General features: G+C 38.7%; 1 protein-coding gene across 1 annotated transcript; it reads left to right on the top strand.

Moving 5' to 3' along the window:
* Positions 1-5,721: 5,721 nt before the first annotated feature.
* Positions 5,722-19,639, top strand: TCN1 (transcobalamin 1). The gene is made up of 9 exons (XM_032151816.2): positions 5,722-5,817; positions 8,105-8,284; positions 9,468-9,608; positions 10,811-10,966; positions 13,242-13,432; positions 16,421-16,610; positions 17,641-17,824; positions 19,130-19,248; positions 19,415-19,639. Exons 1-9 carry the CDS (start codon positions 5,739-5,741, stop codon positions 19,474-19,476), a joined length of 1,302 nt encoding a protein of 433 aa, XP_032007707.1. The 5' UTR covers positions 5,722-5,738; the 3' UTR covers positions 19,477-19,639.
* The last annotated feature ends 282 nt before the right edge of the window (positions 19,640-19,921 follow it).

Below are 19,921 nucleotides of genomic sequence, written 5' to 3'. Positions count from 1 at the left end.
TTCAGTTCTCCTCTATATGACCTTTCTAGAAGGTCACAGCTACAACAACTAGAACATGAGCTCAGTTTTATACACATTGTGGATCACAGAATTCGAAACACAAAACCCAGTGCAGAAGGAATTTTTTAATTTCCACCTATTTCATATTTGCCAACTACCTCTTTCATATTTGCTAACTACCTCTTGACCCAAGACAGTCACATGACCAGGCCTCAATTTAAATCTAAATTTAGAAAGATGTTCTATATAAAGATATAAATTTTAGAAGCATTAGCATATAGGTGTCATTTAAAGCCTTGGGATTAAATGAGATCAACACAGGAGAATGAAGAGTTTTAGAAACTGAACCCTAGAAGACTGCAACATTTAGAAGTCAAATATATTAGGAGAAAATAGCAAGAAAAGACCAAAAAGGAAGAGTCAGAAAGGTAGAAAAACTCCAGAAAAGGATGGTGTTCCAGCCAAACGAAGTAAGAAAAAGAGAGTAATCAACTATCGGTTCAAGTAAAATGAGAATTTAGAATCACTGTTGGAAGCAGCAAAGTAGAAGTGACTTGTTAAAAACCAGTTTTAGAAAAATCTGTAATAGATACACGAAACATTAAGAGAAAGGAATTGAAGCATACAACTACAAAGTCATCAAATCACAAAGAAAGCAATAGAAGAAAAAAAGGAAAAAAAGAACTATAAAACAGTCAGAAAACAATTAACAAAATGGCAATGGTAAGTCCTTACTTATCAAAATTACTTGAAACTTAAATCAATTAAATTCTCCAATCAAAAGACAGAGTGTCTGCATGAATAAAAGACAAGATTCTTGGCCGGGCACGGTGCCTCATGCTTGTAATCCCTACACTTTGGGAGGCTGAGGTTACAAGAGACAAAGAAATTGTTACAAGAGACAAAGAAAATCATTATATAATGATAAAGGAGCCAATTCATCAAAAAGATATAAAAATTATAAATATTTATGTACCCAACATTGGGCGCATAAAGCAAATATTAACAGAACTAATGTGAAAAATAAACAGCAAAACAGTAACAGTAGGTGACTTTAATATCCCACACTCAACAATGGATAGATAATCCAGACAAAAAATCAATAAGGAACTACCATATTTGAACAATACTTAGACCAAATGGACCTAACAGACATATACAGAACATTCCATCCAACAGCAGGGGAGTACACATTCTTCTCAAGCACATATAAAACATTCTCCAGGATAGATCACATTAAGTCACATTAAGTGTTAACAAATTTAAGAATATTGAAATTATATCAAGTATCTTTTCTGACCCCAATGGAATGAAACTGGAAATCAATAATGTGAGAAAAATTGGAAAATTTACAAATGCATGGAAATTAGATAATCTACTCCTGAACAATCAAGGAGCCAAAGAGGAAATTAATGAGGAAGTAAAAAAGTATCTTGAGACAAATGAAAAGGTAAACTCAATGTCTGAAAACATATAGGATACAGCAAAAGCAGTACTGAGAGGAAAATTCATAGCTATAAATATCTACCTTAAGAAAAAATAAAGATTTCAGATGAACAAACTAAGTTTAAACATTGAGGAACTAGAAAAAGAATAATCTACACCCAAAGTTATCAGAAAGAAGGAAACAACAAAGATCAAAGCAGAAACAAATAAAATAGAGAATAGAAAAACAATGGAAAAGATCAACAAAACTAAGAGTTGGTTTTTGGAAAAGATAAAAAAAAATCGACAAACCTTTAGCTAGACTAACCAAGAAAAAAGAGGGAAAATTCAAATAAGTAAAATTATAAATGAAAGAAGTGAAGACATTACAACTGCTATCACAGAAATACAAAGAATCACGAGAGACTACTATGAACAATTATATGCCAGCAAATTGGGTAACCTAGAAGAAATGCATAAATTCCTAGAAACATACAATGTGCCAACAATGAAACATGAAGACATAGAAAATCTGAACAGACCAAAAATATAAATAAGGGGACTGAATCAGCAATCAAAAACCTCCCTACAAAGAAAAGCCTAGGACCAGATGCTTCACTGGTGAATTCAACCAAATACCTAAAGAAGAATTAATGGCAATTCCTCACAAACTGTCCCAAAATATTGTAGAAAGGATATTTCCAAACTCATTTTACAAGATAAGTACTACCCTAATACCAAAGCCAGATAAGGACACTACCAAAAAAAAATCACAGGCCAATATCCATAATAAACATAGATGCAAAAATTCTCAACAAAATACAAGCAAACCAAATTCAACAGCACATTAAAAAAAATATGCAAAAGAAAAAGCAATCAAAAAAATTTAGCATCCTTTCATGATAAAAAAAAAAACCTCTCAACAAATTGGGTATAGAAGAATTCTACTACTGAGCCATTAAAAGGAATGGAATAATGTTAATAATAAGCGAGACATTTTTTTTTTTGGTTTTCTACTCCTGTGTTGCTTAGAATAATTGCCTCCAGCTCCATCCAAGTTGCTGTGGAATATTTGAGAAAATATTTGCAAACCAATATCTGAAAATAGATTACTATTCAAAATATGGAAGAACCATGCAATTCAATAGCAAAACGAAAACAAAAACAAAACAAATAACCTGATTTTAAAATGGGCTAAGGACCTCAACATTTTCCAAAGAAGACATAAAAATGGCAAACAGGCATGTGAAAACATGCACAGTATCACTAATCATCAGAGAAATTCAAATCAGAATAATCGTATCACCTTATACCTGTTAGGGTGACTATTATCAAAAAGACAAAAGATAACAAAGTATTGATGAGGATGCAGAGAAAAGAGAATCCTTTGTGTTTGCAGAATGTAAATTTGCACAACCATTATGGAAGACAGTGTGGTGGTTCCTCAAAAAATTATAAATAGAACTGCAATATGATCCAACAATCTTGCTCCTGGGTACATATCCAAAGGAAGCAAAAGCAGTGTTTCAAAGTAATATATGTACTCCTGAACAGGCACAGTGGCTCACGCCTGTAATCCCAGCACTTTGGGAGGCCGAGGTGAGTGGATCACCTGAGGTCAGGAGTTTAAGACCAGCCTGATCAACATGTTGAAACCCTGTCTCTACTAAAAAAAAATAGAAAAGTTAGCCGGTGTGGTGGCAGATACCTGTAATCCCAGCTACTCTGGAGGCGAGGCAGGAGAATCGCTTGGACCCAGGAGGTGGAGTTTCCAGTGAGCCGAGATTGCGCCATTGCACTCCAGCCTGGGCGACAAGAGAGAAACTCCGTCTCAAAAATAAATAAATAAATAAAATATATATATATAAAATATGTACTCCCATGTTCATTGCAGCATTATTCACAATATCAAAGACATAGAAACAACCTACATATCTGTTGATGGATGAAGGGATAAAAATTGTGATTTATACACACACACATACATATATGTGTGTGTATATATATATATTTATATAATAGAATAGTATTCAGCCATAAAAATAAGGAAATAGTGCCCTTTGAGACAGCATGGATGAACCTGAAGAATATCATGCTAAATGAAATAAGTCACAGACAAATACTATCATGTCATTTATATGTAGATTCTAAAAATTATCAAATACATGGAAACAGAGAGTAGAATGTGGTTTCCACATATGTAAAATATAAATATACGAGAGAGAGAAAAAGATGTATTACAAGGAGTTGATTCATGCCTTTATGGAAGCTAAGCAGTCCCACAGTCTACTGTCTGCATGCTAGAGACCCAGAAAAGTCAGTGGAGTGATTCAGGCCAAACTGAAAGCCCAAGAACCGTTTGAGGGCTGGAGAAGATAAGATGTCCTAGCTCAAACAGGCTGGCAGGAGGCAAAAAAAGGGTGAATTCTCCCTTCCCTCACCATTTTATTCTATTCAGGGTCTCAATAGATTGATTGATGCCCACCTACATTGGAGACGGCATTCTACTTTCCAGAGTCCACCAATTAAAATGCTGATCCCATCTGGAAACACCCTCACAGATACATCCAGAAATAGTGTTTAATCTGGGCACTCAGGTGCCAGTCAAGTTAACACAGAAAATTAACCATCACAGTGGTACAATGCAAATAGTGGCTCACTAAGTCATGACATCCTTAGCTAGGCTGACAGTATTCTCTAATAGTTCTCAGAAGAACTGTGATAGGCAACACTTCTCACATGTAGCAACTGTCCTGGCAGGGCAGAAATTCACATTTGATGTATAGCTCTCGGGTTTTCCCCCTTGGTTAGGAAACTCTCAGGAAATCTATCTTAGGAGAAAAATCATAGTTTGGAAACCACTATGCCAAAGATCCCGTCATGTGCTAGGTTCTCCAATACTGCCTGCTTCAATTTCAGACTTGCAACTTTTACTTCCATTTTTAAAATTTTTTATTTCAATTTTTGTGGGTACACAGTAGGTGTATATATTTATGGGGCACATGAAATGTCTTGATACAGGCATGCAATGTGTAATAATCACATCATAGAGAAGGGGGTATCCATCCTGTCAAGCATTTATCCTTTATGTTACAAACAATCCAGTTATACTCTTGGTTATTTAAAATGTACAATTAAATTATTATTGACTATAGTCACCCTGTTATGCTACCAATAGTAGGTCTTATTCATTCTTTCTAATATTTGGTACCCATTAACCCTCCCCACCTCCTTCCCACCACTACCCGTCCCAGCCCCCGGTAACCATTTTTCATTCTCTATCTCTATGAATTCAATTGTTTTGATTTTTAGATCCCACAAATAAGTGAGAACATACAATGTATGTCTCTCTGTGCCTGGCTTATTTCACTTAACATAATTATCTCCAGTTCCATCCATTTTGTCACAACTGACAGGATCTCATTCTTTTATACAGCTGAATAGTACTCCATTGTGTATATGTATGACATTTTCTGTGTTCATTTATCTGTTGATAGACACTTAGCTTGCTTCCAAATCTTGGTTATTGTGAACAGTGCTGCAACAAACATGGGAGTGCAGATACCTCTTCAATATACTGGTCTTCCTTCTTTTGGGTATATAGCCAGCAGTGGGATTGCTGGATCATATGGTAGCTCTATGTTTAGTTTTTTGAGGAACCTCCAAACTGTTCTCCATAGTGATTGTACTAATTTACATTCCCACCAACAGTGTAGGAGGCTTCCCTCTTCTCTACATCCTTGCCAGCATTTGTTATTGCCTGTGTTTTGAATAAAGCCATTTTTAACTGAGATTAGAGGATATCTCGTAGCTTTGATTTCCATTTATCTGATGATCAGTGATGTTAAACACCTTTTCAAGTACCTTTTCATATGCCTGCTTCCCATTTGGATGTCTTCTTTTACTTCCATTTTTATATGTTGTATGTGTTTGCATGATCAAATCTACTTTATCAGGAAACATAAAACATAAAGTGAAATGGAAAAAAAAGGAAAGATTACAGGAAACAGTCATTTGCCTAATATATGTTCACTGGGCGGAAGGCAAATAATAGATGTGAACCCCGAAGGTTTAGGACAGGAGACAAAGGAAAGTTATTTCCTCATTCTCCCTAACCACATCCTTCAAGTCTTCTCCCTTATTTATTACATTACATGGACAAATACACTTGACCACACCTCCTGACATTGCTCAATATTTGCTTGAGTGAAAAGAGGCTGAGGCAACCTGAAGGAGGAGCTCTCATTACCTTCTGCCCATCACTTAATAAATAGCCGGCCAATTCCTCAACATTCTGGTACACCGTTGGAAAGATGAGACAGTCACACCAGCTGCCCCTGGTGGGGCTCTTACTGTTTTCTCTTATTCCAAGCCAACTATGCGAGATCTGTGGTGAGTAAACTTTGAGCTAAAATTATCTAGAGTGATAGTCTACTGAATACTGTTGACAAGAGACTCTGTGTAGAGTTACCTGAGAAAAGATCCCATTCCATTTTCATATGTGGTTGGACTCCATGAATGATGAAAAGGGTGGCAGGAGATGGTGAGGAAAGTCTCACAATGCATGTTGTTGTAAGAGGAATTATAGATTGTGTGTTCACTTGCCTAACTGCTCTTTCTATGCTCAGATCCTCTCTAGCACAGCATCCCTACCAGGTAAGTCTCTATTCATGTGAATTTCCAATGACAGAAAATTTATGCTCCCAGGAACTTTTCTAGATCATGGAAAGTTATCTTTTGGTTTTGATATGCAATCTTTTTTTCCTGAAATTCAATGCATGATTTTTGGGTTAACCCCTTGTAACTACATAGAAAAAAAAAAAAATTCTTTCAAATAGTGATGACTGCTGTCTTGTCATGAGTGAGTTTAGATGTTCCAAGTTGCATGTCCACCTCCCTTCAACTCTTTCCCAGGACACATGGGATAAAGTTCCATCATCTCTTGCGTGGATGTTGACCCCAGAGATTGTGTGGTTCTGTAAAAGAACATTAAAGTAAGAGAAAGGAAAACTAAATTCAGGTTTAGTTTGATCCCTTAGTTACTGAATCACCCAACGTTTCTGAATTTCTTTAGCTTCCTTCATAAATAAAGGATAATGAGGGGAGACTATTGAAGCCAATTATCTCCTGAAGTCTGGTGCAGTTCTCAAGTGCATGACTTCTCTTTTGTGAGACTTTACTCTGAAATTGAGCTTCAAACCAGTCCAAAGATTACTAAGTGGTACTATCTGTGCTCTCTAACCAGTAAGAAGAGAAACCACAGAAGACAGGCTTGTATACATACAGGCTAAAGCCTAGACTCTTCTGACTCTAATTTTTCTTCTTGGTCTGACATTTCCCCTGTTGGATCCTAAGAATAGGGGATGGCTATGTAGGTTTTGGCATTCAATTCATTTTAAATAATAATAATAATAATAATTAAATTTATCTTTGAGAGTCAAGGAAGCTGATTTGAGTTGTTGACCAGGAACTAAAAAGTCTGTTTCAGGGTCAGAAAATCTGCTGAGCTAGATGCTTCCACAAAATCTCAGAGAACTGACTCACAATTGTTCCACTGTGTCTGCAACAAACCATGACATTTCTGCAATCGCTCTATTCAGATCTTCTTGACTCTTTCTTTTAAAGTAAAGAAATCTGGGCAAGGGAAATTATATTTCCTTGATTCTCAAGTATAGTGATAAAAACTCCAGTTGAGCTAGAAATAATAGCATGTGCAGCATTTTACAGTTTATTCAGTGGTTTCTTGTCCAATATCTGTAAGGTAAGTGTTAACAGCCACAATTTTTAAATGAGAAAACTAAGGGTAAAACGAGTTACATAACTTATTATCCACAGTCATAAGTTAAGGAGCACAGAATGTGGCCAAAATCTGAATCCAAAGCTCATGTTCTTCTCACTCTCCCACTAATCCATTCGATAATCTGGAGATTGTAGGATTTGGGGCTACTCCTCAAGATTATGGAAAAATATATTGAGAAAGTGTCCTGTGTTTTAAATAGTAAATCTTTTTATTCTCCTCTATTTCCTTAGGAGCTATGGATTCTCCTACTTCCACAGTATAATGTGACTTCCCTCCATCTCTGGAATTGGGGCATACTGTAGGCTAAAACTGGAGAGTTTTTCACAGGCTGCATAATGCTAAATAATGATCTCGATGCCCAGCAAGCTGGGCAATCAGACAATGAAGTTTTGGGGTCAGTCACCAGTATAACATAGAATTTTTACCTGCATTTTCTCAACATTAACCCAATTGATTTAGAAGATGGAGAAGGAAAGAACTGAATCCAGGAAGCAGAAAGTCCTGCTTACTGAGAGTCAGAAGACATGTAGTCTAGTTTCAGCTCAGCCTCCAATTATGGAAGTTTCTTTAAGGACACTCTCTCTAAGCTTCATATGCAAAATTAGGGAATGATGCTAGATTTCCCAGGCAGGAGTCTGCCAGTACACAATGATAAGTCTGCACCAGTTGTTAAAATATGTTGGTTGTTAAAGGAGTAATGTCTGGCATGGGGGTGGGTTCAAGACCCACCTTTGTATTATTCCACCAACACAGTCGGCAGCCACTGTATTGGTCTAGGTCTGTGCCATATCTATTACCAAATATTTCTATATAACCCCTGCTCCAAGTCTTACTATTTTCTGAGTATGTGTTTCTTATTTCTTTCCTTCTCTGCCATAGAGGTAAGTGAAAAAAACTACATCCACCTAAAACCTCTGTTGAATACAATGATCCAGTCAAACTATACCAGGGGAACCAGCGATGTCAATGTCGTGTTGTCCCTCAAACTTGTTGGAATCCAGGCCCAAACCCTGAAGCAAAAGCTGATCCAACAAATCAAATACAATGTGAAAAGGAGACGTAAGTTTCTGTGTTCTCTGGAAGATTTAGAAAAAAAAATCTACCTATTTAAAGATTATCTGCAACTAATCCTAAAAATTATGCATCCAAAGTATCCCTGCTACATCCCCTCTAATGGTACCAAACCTGAGGTAACAGAAACATGCCCAAAACACAATCCCACGCCACTCACCCTAGAGTTAGGTCTTGCTTCTTTTGGTCTTAAAAACCACCTTTTTTCAAGAAGCCACAAACAAAAGCTATGGATTCTTATCCATTAATGCTGTTATATAAGCTAGCTTAGGTCACAACCATATGGGAATACAGATCATAACTAAGAAAGCTGGTGATGGAGAGGCAACCATGGAACAATCCAGATTTGGACTAGGTGTGGGTTGGCCTTGAACCAATCATGTTAATACGGAGCCTCAGTTTTCTAATTAGTATCTGGGGAAATGAAGCCACTCTTACCTACCTCATAATATTATTACAAGAATTATGAGAATCCTGAGAGTTTTGATACTCTATAAGGCAGAACATAAAAAATCAAGTATTACTATCCTAGCAAGCTGGTACCACAAAGAGAAAAAAAATCCAAGATCTTGTTACGTATTTTTCCTCTTTTTCCACTTTCATAAGGATTCTATGATTCCAAAACGATTCTGTGATTTTTATGGAAAAGACTAAGATTTAGTTTGCATTTATACAGTACTGCTCTAAAAGGCTCTCCTTTGAGGATAAAGAAGAGAGGAATCAAATATTCGTACAGGAATGTATCACATAATGATGAATATATATGACAGTGGTCCCACAAGATTTTAATAGTGTATTTTTATTGTACCTTTTCTGTGCTTAGATATGTTTAGATACACAAATACCATTGGGCTACAGTTGCTTATAGCATTCAGGACAGTAACATGCTATACTGGTTTTTAGCCTGAGAGCAACAAGCTGTACTCTATAACCTAGGTGTGTAGTCAACTATACCATCTAGGTTGTGTAAGTACATTCTATGATGTTTGCACAATGACAAAATCGCTTAATAACCATTTCTCAGAATTTATCGCTATCATTAAGCGACACAAGACTGTATAGAGTGCAACAGAAGAAAAAAGTGATAGGCAATATAAGTCTCAAGGAAATCAGGAGGCCCAAAAAATCATAAAGCATGTACCTTGTTAAGCTTGAATACTTTTCTTTTCAGTTTCAGATGTAAGCTCAGGAGAGCTTGCCTTGATTATACTGGCTTTGGGAGTATGTCGTAACCCTGAGGAAAACTTAATATATGATTACCACCTGATTGACAAGCTAGAAAATAAATTCCAAGCAGAAATTGAAAATATGGGTAAGAATCAAATATTTAGAGACCCTAGACGACCTTGTCTTCTCCTCTGCTGATTCAGAACTATACGAAGTTTCCCTCCGCTCTTTCCTTCTCCTCTTCATCCCATTCATCTCACTATGTCTTTGCAGGGCACTTCCCTTTTTCCCTTTCAGTATGCATCTTGAATTTTCTTTTTAAATATGTTCAGCTGAGCGTTGACCCTATGTCAACTACTACTTTACATATGATGGCAGACACACACACACACACACACACACACACACACACACACACCATTCTCTAATCGTCCAGGAGCTTGACTTTAAGTCAAATGATGAATTACACCAGAAATAGCTGAAAAACACAGGACACAGTGTCATAAGTACCAAAATATACAATGCTAGTATATGAGATAAAGGCGGCCAGAGTACATTATCCCCGGGAAAAATCAACCGCCCATGGTGGCCACTAGTGAGGTGCACTGTTTTTATCTCAATTCCCACCTAATATTGATTCTATTTTTCATTAAGTCCATCTTCCTTTGAGATGGCTCCAACCTAGGTTTCTGCTTACAGTTTCAACACCTTACTATTGAAAACGCAAGAGGCTTGGAGGTTGAACACCTGTATTCTGGCCCTAACTCTGTAACCATCTGAATATCTAGATAGCATCTTAATCTCTTTATTTATTTTTTTTTTTGAGACGGAGTCTCGCTCTGTCGCCCAGACTGGAGTGCGGTGGCGCGATCTTGGCTCACTGCAAGCTCCGCCTCCCAGGTTCACGCCATTCTCCTGCCTCAGCCTCTCAAGCAGCTGGGACCATAGGCGCCCACCACCAGGCCTGGCTAATTTTTTGTATTTTTTAGTAGAGACGGGGTTTCACCGTGTTAGCCAGGATGATCTTGATCTCCTGACCTCGTGATCCACCCGTCTCGGCCTCCCAAAGTGCTGGGATTACAGGCGTGAGCCACCATGCCCGGCCATCTTAATCTCTTTAAGGCTGTGTCCCCTCAGTTATAAAATGAAAGAAATTGAGTGGAATTTAGTGGCCCTTAAAAGCCTTCACATTTCTCAGGTTTTCTGATTCTATGGGTGACCTCCCCTTCTATTACCCACCTTTCCTTAAATGTAAAGAAATTGAAATAGAATAAGTAGGAATAGATGGAAAATGCATACTCCATTACCACTTCCATGATTAAGGGAGGTATTTCTTCTCTTTTCTAGAAACACACAATGGCACTCCCCTGACTAACTACTACCAGCTCAGCCTGGATGTTCTGGCCTTGTGTCTGTTCAATGGGAACTACTCAACCGCCGAAGTTGTCAACCACTTCACTCCTGAAAATAAAAACTATTATTTTGGTAGCCAGTTCTCAGTAGGTGAGTTACTAAGCCCAATTCCCTTGGTACAGAGGACATGACATGGTCACCAGTAGGTCTTGCTCTTTGAGTTTTTCTACCAGTAAGTACCTGGACTTTATTTTCTACCTTCTTTGCTCTAGTCTCCTCAAAAGGGAATTTTCTTTTTGAGAAGAAGGAATGACAGACAACATTTAAGCTTCTTTCTAGATGTGTGGTATGGTAGAAACACCCGGTTTCTGCTCCAGCTCTTCTTTGGGTTATACAAACAATGAATGTTAACTTTGATCTTAATTTTTCCATCTGTAAAATGAGGATAAAGCATGAGAATATCCACATGAAATATTTTAGAAAGGGTAAGTTTTAGAAAAGGGAAATGCAATGGAATTTGTTTATCTTAACACTGCCTCTTTCTCTAGTTTATTGGGACAATTTGGATACCTTGATAGTCTTGAACAATACCACCTCTCCAGTGACAAAGTCCAATATTACAATCAATAGATTATATATTCACCTTGGGAAATGAACCAGAAATTTCCCACTGTGTCAGCCTTAATATCCATAAAGAAGTCTTTAGACAGTTAGTACAGGTGCTTAGCCTCTATGGATCCAGATATACAAGTTCATCTTTCTCCAAATTCAAAGTTCAAATTGAAGTTCAAAGCAAATCACCATTTAGTATTTCTGGATAGTAAGGAGAATGTGAGATTTCTCAGACTTCTTCTCCCATGAGAGAGGAAAGGTCCCATGCTAAAGAACACAGGAGACACCAAGTATCAAGCCAGAAAACGAGTCCTTATCTTTCCTTCTTCCAGTCTCTTGCCTCATCCTCTTTTGTAAAGAGGTTTACTGGGCAACAACTCTGTAAAGTACTATTTTCTAATCACTCTAATGAAACCCTTGAGAGCCTTACAAAGACATAGTTTAATTGATGCATCGTCCTAGGTTTTCTCAGTCCCTCAGCCAACATGGCTAAAAGATTAGAGAAAGATGGAAAAGATGAGAGCAACCAAGATGTAAAAGTGAAATACTGTCCATGTATATGCACCTACAAATCCATAGGTGTTTTGTGACCAAAGTATGTGTAAAAAAAGAAACCCAGAATTGTATTTAAAAAAAAAAAATAAAGGCAGGGCACGGTGGCTCACACCTGTTATCCCAGCACTTTGGGAGGCCAAGGCGGGTGGATCACCTGAGGTCAGGAGTTCAAGACCATCCTCGCCAACATGGTGAAACCCCTTCTCTACTAAAAATACAAAATTAGCTGGGCATGGTGGCTCACTCCTGTAATCCCAGCTACTCAGGAGGCTGAGGCAGGAGAATAGCTGGAACCCAGGAGGCAGAGTTTGCAGTCAGATCGGACCACAGCACTCCAGCCTGGGCAGCAAGAGCGAGACTCCATCTCAAAAAAAACAAAAACAACAACAACAACAACGACAACAACAACAACAAAAAAACACTCCGGACAGCAGCAAGAGAGCTTTAGAGATTTGTGCTACATCCCACCCTCAGCTGCTTTTAAGCTAATTTCCTGGCTCTTTACCTACTATGTGTGTGTGATGGGTCTCTTTTCCTTGGCAAGTTCTTAGATACTTTCCAGGATGTTTGGATTCTCAGAGACACCTGTTCCTCAGCTGGGCTCCATGGCCTGGGCCTCAGAGTTCAGGCAGCAGACATATCTTTGCAGGGCACTTCCCTTTTCCCCTTTCAGTATGCATCTTGAATTTTCTTTTTAAATATGTTCAGCTGAGCGTTGACCCTATGTCAAGTACTTCTTTACATATGATGGCAGACACACACACACACAAGACACCACTCTCTAATCCTCCGGGAGCTTGGTTTTAAGTCAAATGATGAACTACACCAGAAATAGCTGAACAACACAGGACACAGTGTCATAAGTACCAAAATATACAATGCTAGTATATGAGCTAAAGGTGGCCAGAGTACATTATCACTGGGAAAAATAAACTGGCCATGGTGGCCACTAGTGAGGTGAATCTCCCTTAAGTAACCTTAAGTGGGAGGCCCATCACACTACAGTATGAGGTATGAACATGGAGTACATGGCAACTGAACATTGGGAAGAAATCTTTAAATATTTGAGTGGTTAGTGCTGGAGAGATGATTGCTGTATCTCGAAATCTTTCTTCACCAATTAGCATGACCAACCATCCCAGTTTTTCTAGATCTGTTTTTCTTTTAGCACTGAAAGTCTCACATCCCAGGAAACCTCTCAGCCCAGGACAAACTGAGATGCTTGGTCGCCTATCAACAATGTTTTGTTTCCTGACAGATACTGGTGCAATGGCTGTCCTGGCTCTGACCTGTGTGAAGAGGAGTCTAATAAATGGGCAGGTCAAAGCAGATGAAGGCAGTTTAAAGAACATCAGTATTTATACAAAGTCACTAGTAGAAAAGATTCTGTCTGAGAAAAAAGAAAATGGTCTCATTGGAAACACATTTAGCACAGGAGAAGCCATGCAGGTAAGTCAGAGGGTGAAACAGGAGGCAGAGAAAGGAGTCTTCTCTGGAAGAAAGCAGCACCTTTTTTTTTTTAGATGGAGCTTCGCTCTTGTTGCCCAGGCTGGAGTTGCAATGGTGCAAGCTCAGCTCACTGCAACCTCCGCCTCCCGAGTTCAAGCGATTTTCCTGCCTCAGCCTCCTGAGTAGCTGGGATTACAGGCACCCACCACCACGCCCGGCTAATTTTTCTATTTTTAGTAGAGACAGAGTTTCACCACGTTGGCCAGGCCGGTCTCGAACTCCTGACCTCAGGTGATCCACTCATCTTGGCCTCCCAAAGTGCTGGGATTACAGGCGTGGGCCACTGTGCCCAGCCAGTATCTTTTTCCTTTCTTATTGGCCTCCTAAGACCTTATTATCCGTTCTGCGGTTCCTATACTAACTTTGATTTTGCTCATACGATTCCCTTCCCCTGCCTGACATGTACTCTTCTCATCTTCAGCTTTACTTCCCCATAGCCAATGCTTCTAGGAAGCTTTTCCTAACTACAATTTCTCTAAGAAACTCTAGAGTCTACTACAATCTACCTTGTTGTTCTATCACACGTAGTTTTACACTTTCACACACACAGTAGTCCCCCCCTTATCCACAGTTTCACTTTCCACAGTTTCAGTCACCCAAGGTCAACTGAGGCTTGAAAATATTAAATGACAAATTTCAGAAACAAACAATGCATAAGTTTTAAATTGTGCATAATTCTGAGTAGTGTGATAAAATCTTGCACCTTCCCGCTCTGTTCCACCCAGGACGTGACTCATCCCTTTGTCTATGCTTGTTAATCACTTAGTAGCCGGTTATCAGATCAACTGTCCCAACATTGAAGTGCGTATGTTCAAGTAACACTTACTTATTTAATAATGGCCCCAAAGCACAAGAGCAATGGTGCTGTAGTATATTATTATAATTGTTCTATTTGATTATTGTTGTTGTTAATCTCTTACTGTGCCTAATTTATAAACTGAACTTTATTATAGGTGTGGATGTATAGGGAAAAAACATAGTATATTTAAGGCTCAGTACTATCCATGGTTTCAGGCATCCACTGTAGGTCTTGGAATGTATCTGCCGCCGATAAGAGCGAACTACCACCCCATTACCTCCGTTTCCTAAACTAGGAGCATGAGTCACAGTAACTGTGTCAATAATCTAACCAATCTCACAAAACCAGAAAGTGGTGTAGATTGGGATGGGACCTGGGCTGTTCTCAAAACTCACATTCAGCACCTACACTGTCATGCATACGCTCTTTGAAGTCTGAGACTTTATTCCTGCATTCATTCAGCCATTGATTTACAAACTCTAAGGGGAAGACATAAGAAGCGATCAAGGAAGGTTTACAGAAAAAAAAAAAAACAAAAACTTTACTGCATCATCAGTATGAACTGATGTTTTCCAGGCTGACTCAGGGCTAGAGGACTTTCAAGGGAGAGATGACAGTGAGGACAAAGACCCCAAAGCACTAAAGAATGTTCGGCATTTTAAGGTCAAGGTGTTCGGCATGACCAGCACAGAGTCCTTGGGAAACATAACAGGAGGCTGGAGGTGTAAGCACAGGTCCAATCATAAGGTTATCTGTATTGTTGTTGTTACTATTTATGTTGTTGATTGCCTTACTAAGTTTGAACTGAATATAAACTGCTTTCCCATTTTCGTTGCATATTTGAATCACCTGAAGGAACTCTTAGAAAACACTAGTACCCAGGCCCACACCAGCCAGGTAGTACAGAAATTTAGAGGTGGAGCCTGGGCCTTGCTCTGTTTTAAAAGCCCTACAGGTGATACAAATTCACAGTAGGATCAAGAGCTAATTGCCTACAAGACACTACTGGGTATTTTTAAATATTAATAACATTTAATTTATTGTTATGTATGTGAATAACATTTATTGACGTGTCTTAAGCGGAAATGTACTATAGCCAGTTTTCTTTTTTCTTAATATCCCACAAATGCTTGTGGACCACTTGGTTAGCTTAAGAACCTCCAAGAAAAGATGAAAACAGGAACTGTCCATCCCTGGGAAACTACAGAGCAGCATGTTCAAATCCAACCCACTTTAGTTCCTGTCTTGCTTACCCCAATGCCCTCCTAACTTTTACTACCTCACAATTCTGCCCCTTCAATCGAGCTTACATTCTGCTGCCAGGAGAGTTTCTGTTTAATGAACTATTAGTCTCCCCATTGTCAATCAAATAATGTCAGACACCTCCTCATCATTGTCAATCAAATGGAGTCAGACATCTCACCGTAAAATTCAAGCATCTACTAGTCTAGCCCAACTTCCTTCTCCAGCCTGTTCTTCCACAGTTGCCTCCAATGTTCCCCATACACCAGTTCCCCTAAACCAAGAGGAACCCCCTGAGGAACTTTGCTAAAATGCAGATACTCTCATCACTGCCAGGTCATGTCCTGGCCATTCCTACCTAACACCTTTGTTCGTGTTGTTCCTCTTGAGTGCTCTATCTTACTCTCCAAGGCCTAACTCAAATACCACCTTCTCCAGGAAGCTTTTTTTTTTTTTTTTTTTAGCTTCATTAAATGTTTGTGAGCTCCTCTCCTCTTTTGAAAGAGGCATCCCACTAGATGCATCCCTTAGGGCATTCCTCTGGCATCTCCTTTTACAGTAGTTTGTTAATATTTATTGAGTGTCTTCTATATGACAGGTATTTCCCAGCATTGGGATATAGAAATGAATGTGGGAAAGTCTGCCTTCATTGGAACTATTATAGCTTGTGTTATTAAGCAGTTCCAACCTTCCTGCCCAAACTAGTTTATAAGCTTCTGGGTAACAAGAAAGATAACTGAGTTATCTGAGGTGCTTCCTAGGTAGTCAATGTTCAATTAATACTGAATTAGTTATATATAGGCTTCCCCCTTATTTGAAGTATCTCATATTCTCTCTCTGTCTCTCTTTATCTCTCATCACCCCCCACCCCTGCCCTGCCTCATTAGGCCCTCTTTGTATCATCAGACTATTATAATGAAAATGACTGGAATTGCCAACAAACTCTGAATACAGTGCTCACGGAAATTTCTCAAGGAGCATTCAGTAATCCAAATGCTGCAGCCCAGGTCTTACCTGCCCTGATGGGAAAGACCTTCTTGGATATTAACAAAGACTCTTCCTGCGTCTCTGCTGCAGGTATAAGCATTAAAGAGCACACTGTTTTGCTTTTCACCATAGCACCCAAAGCATGTGAGATTCAGGTGTCCTTTGAAACCAAAAGTGACCAGATAAACCTCCAAAACATAACAGTTGCCAGAGAGAATTCAGTTTTCATCGTGTTATCAGGGATTACAGTCACCTGAGGATTTGTTCTTAACTGAGTGCTAGATGTCCTTCTTAGTTCAAACATTAACAAGGCAGACCTGATTAAATAATGTCTATCTCCAAAGGCGAATTTTCTGACTGTTGGATATAGAAGGATCTGAGCATCATTCTCATGCTAAATAAAGTACAGAGGATTGGTACCATGACCCTGACTTTGCACAGTGAGTGATCCCTCAAGGAAATGAGACATCTGTGTGGAAAGGATAAGCCAGTATTCGAAAACTGTAGCATATGTTACTTATTCAAACAAATGACTTTGCAACCAGGTAGAAGGAGAGGAGACATTGTCTTAGATCTCTGTCCATTCCTGGTTCAGCCACTCACAGGTTTAGGAAACTTGGACAAAATGTTTAACCTCTAAGCTTCAGTTTTCTAATGTAAAAGTTGGGAACAAGGACAGTATCTAACATAGGTTTTTGTAAAGATTGAATGAGACAATCCATGTAAAATGATTAGTATAGTGCCTGGCACTTCATATGTTTTCAATAAATGTTAAGCAATAAAAAGGAGAAAAGACAAGCATTATCGTATGCTGTACCAAGGCAAAAAAAGAAAAAAATCAGGATCCTCTGTGAGAAACAGAAGTTAGAGCAACTGAATTGCTTAAACAGCTGGGAGTTGAGCCAAGTGCCAACATTCACAAGCTGGTGAGTTTGGGTCTTAGTTTCTGCTTTAGTTATATGAGAAATTTGCCCCTTGAGTGATGATAATTGCTCCTTATAGTAAATCCATGTCTGCATTAAGGCAAGGAGTCCTTGGAACAGGGGTTGAGTAGGTCTGCAAACTCTAATATTATTTTTATTTTTCTGAATATTGCTCTGGGCTTTTCTGTCTCTGCCAGGTACCTTCAACATCTCCATTGATGAGCCTATAACTGTGACACCTCCTGACTCACAATCATATATCTCAGTCAATTACTCTGTGAGAATCAATGAAACATATTTCACCAATGTCACTGTGCTAAATGCTTCTGTCTTCCTCAGTGTGATGGAGAAAGCCCAGGAAATGAATGATACTATATTTGGGTAGGTCTGTACCTAACCTAAGGTTAAGATGTTTGCTGTCATTTCTAAAGATGCAGTAAGAATGCATTTGCACCTGAATACAAAGTATATTTAAAATGCTTCTGTCCATCTACATCTCACAGCAGGAGTTTAAAATAGGAGGTGAGATATTTCATCTTCTTGCACATAATAGGTAGTAAATTAATGTTCGCTAAATAAATTAATGAATCTCAGGGCTCTCTCTTATTTCAGTAAAATTATTTCAATAAATGTAACTTCTAAAGTCAAACATTTGAGATCTAGAACAGTGGTTCTTAACTCTTTTTGAATCACTGACCCCTTTGAAAATCAAGTGAATGTAATGAATGTTCATCCAGGAAAAAATAAACATACACACAAAAATTGGCATTTGTTTATTTATTTTACAGACAGAATCTTACTATGTTGCCCAGGCTGGTCTTGAATTCCTGGGCTCAAGAGATCTGCCTACCTCAGCCTCCCAAAGTGCTGGGATTACAGGCGTGAGCCACTGCCAAATTTAGCATTTAAACTGTGGGTTTCACAGATACCCTGAAGCTTCTCCCTGCCCTCACTTTCAGAAAAGTCATAGATCCCTAAACTAAAGTAACTGGTCAAGGAGGTCAAGTATTAAAATTAAAATAATGGCTTTGCCTCTGAAAAGTATGACTTATTTGGCTTCTTAACTCTAGTTGATAGTTATTTATCATATCAAACAACATAGCATGGGATGCTATAAATAAAATCAGAATAATAATATTATATTATAAAGGCTACCCTCAAGGGCTTTAAGGGAGGTAGAAAAATGGCTACAGAATATAAAACAGATATTGACCTGTCACTTTTTAATAAACACAATATGAAATATCAAATTATCCTTTCCTGTTCCTCTTTTCTAAGGGAAAACTCAGTAACTTATGGTGTCTCTAGCACATGAGGATAACATGTTCTTCTACTGAATCAGTATCTTCAGCAGTCACTATCTTGGGGTGGAAGGTTGAAGCTGTTATTTGAAAAGTATCTACCATGGCAGGTGGGGAGAGCAGAAACCATGAGCATCAGTTCTCTAATTTAGCATGGAGTGTGGAGTGCCTGCATTCGAATCAGCTGGAACGTTTATAAAGCATGCAGATTCCTGACCCCCAGCTCATATCTAAAAATAAAAATATCTATAGATAGGGCCAGGAAATCTGCATTTTTTATAATGTCATCAAGTGATTCTCAGGTACATTAAAGTTTGAGAAATGCCTATTGTGGGTTTCCTTTGACAATTCTAAGTTCCAGTAACCTACTGGATATCGCCCACAGTTTCACAATGGAGGAGAGCTCATGGGGGCCCTATATCACCTGTATTCAGGGCCTATGTGGCAGCAATAATGACAGAACCTACTGGGAACTTCTGAGTGGAGGCAAACCACTGAGTCAAGGTAAGGGGGAGACATGCCAAAAAGACCCATGCTAAAAATGCCCAAATGGAGAGGGGTGTGAGCCTTTGTGGGGATTGGGCCAAGGGGTTAGTAGAGATGACATCCATTATTTGGCGATTTAGTGGTCAAATCATTTGACCCAGTTCTCTTTCTTCTTCCTTTTCAGGAGTTGGTAGTTATGTTGTCCACAATGGAGAAAACTTGGAGGTTCGTTGGAGCAAATACTAATAAGCCCAAACTTTCCTCAGCTGCATAAAATCCATTTGCAGTGGAGTTCCATGTTGATTATCCTTATGCCTTCTTCTTCATTTATCCCAGTACAAGTAGGAGAGTTCATAACCTCCCCTTCTCTCTACATGTTCAATAAAAGTTGTTAAAAGATTAACAACTACACAAAAAGAGCATGTTCTAATTAGTTCATTCTGAAAGGATTTTAAAATTTATTACAGGAAAGTCCACCTAAGAAAGAACTGAAGTGAAAAGAAATGAGACCACATGTCTAATAAGCGGCGTTCTACTCAAGGTTCTCCTACTATCTCAGTGGCATTGGGCAACGGGGTAAAATGGGGATAAGGTTCTAGGTCTAATGTTGCAGCAACAACCAATGAGATCAAGCAGAAAATCTGTGAGAGACTGAGCTCTCTGAGGCCCAGATGCAAGAGAGGAACCCATT

This window comes from Hylobates moloch, unplaced genomic scaffold (genome assembly GCF_009828535.3).
Source record: "Hylobates moloch isolate HMO894 unplaced genomic scaffold, HMol_V3 SCAFFOLD_5, whole genome shotgun sequence".
Classification (NCBI taxonomy): Eukaryota; Metazoa; Chordata; class Mammalia; order Primates; family Hylobatidae; genus Hylobates; species Hylobates moloch.
The sequence above is the reverse complement of the archived record's forward strand: the minus strand, read 5'-3'. Positions and strand labels throughout refer to the sequence as shown.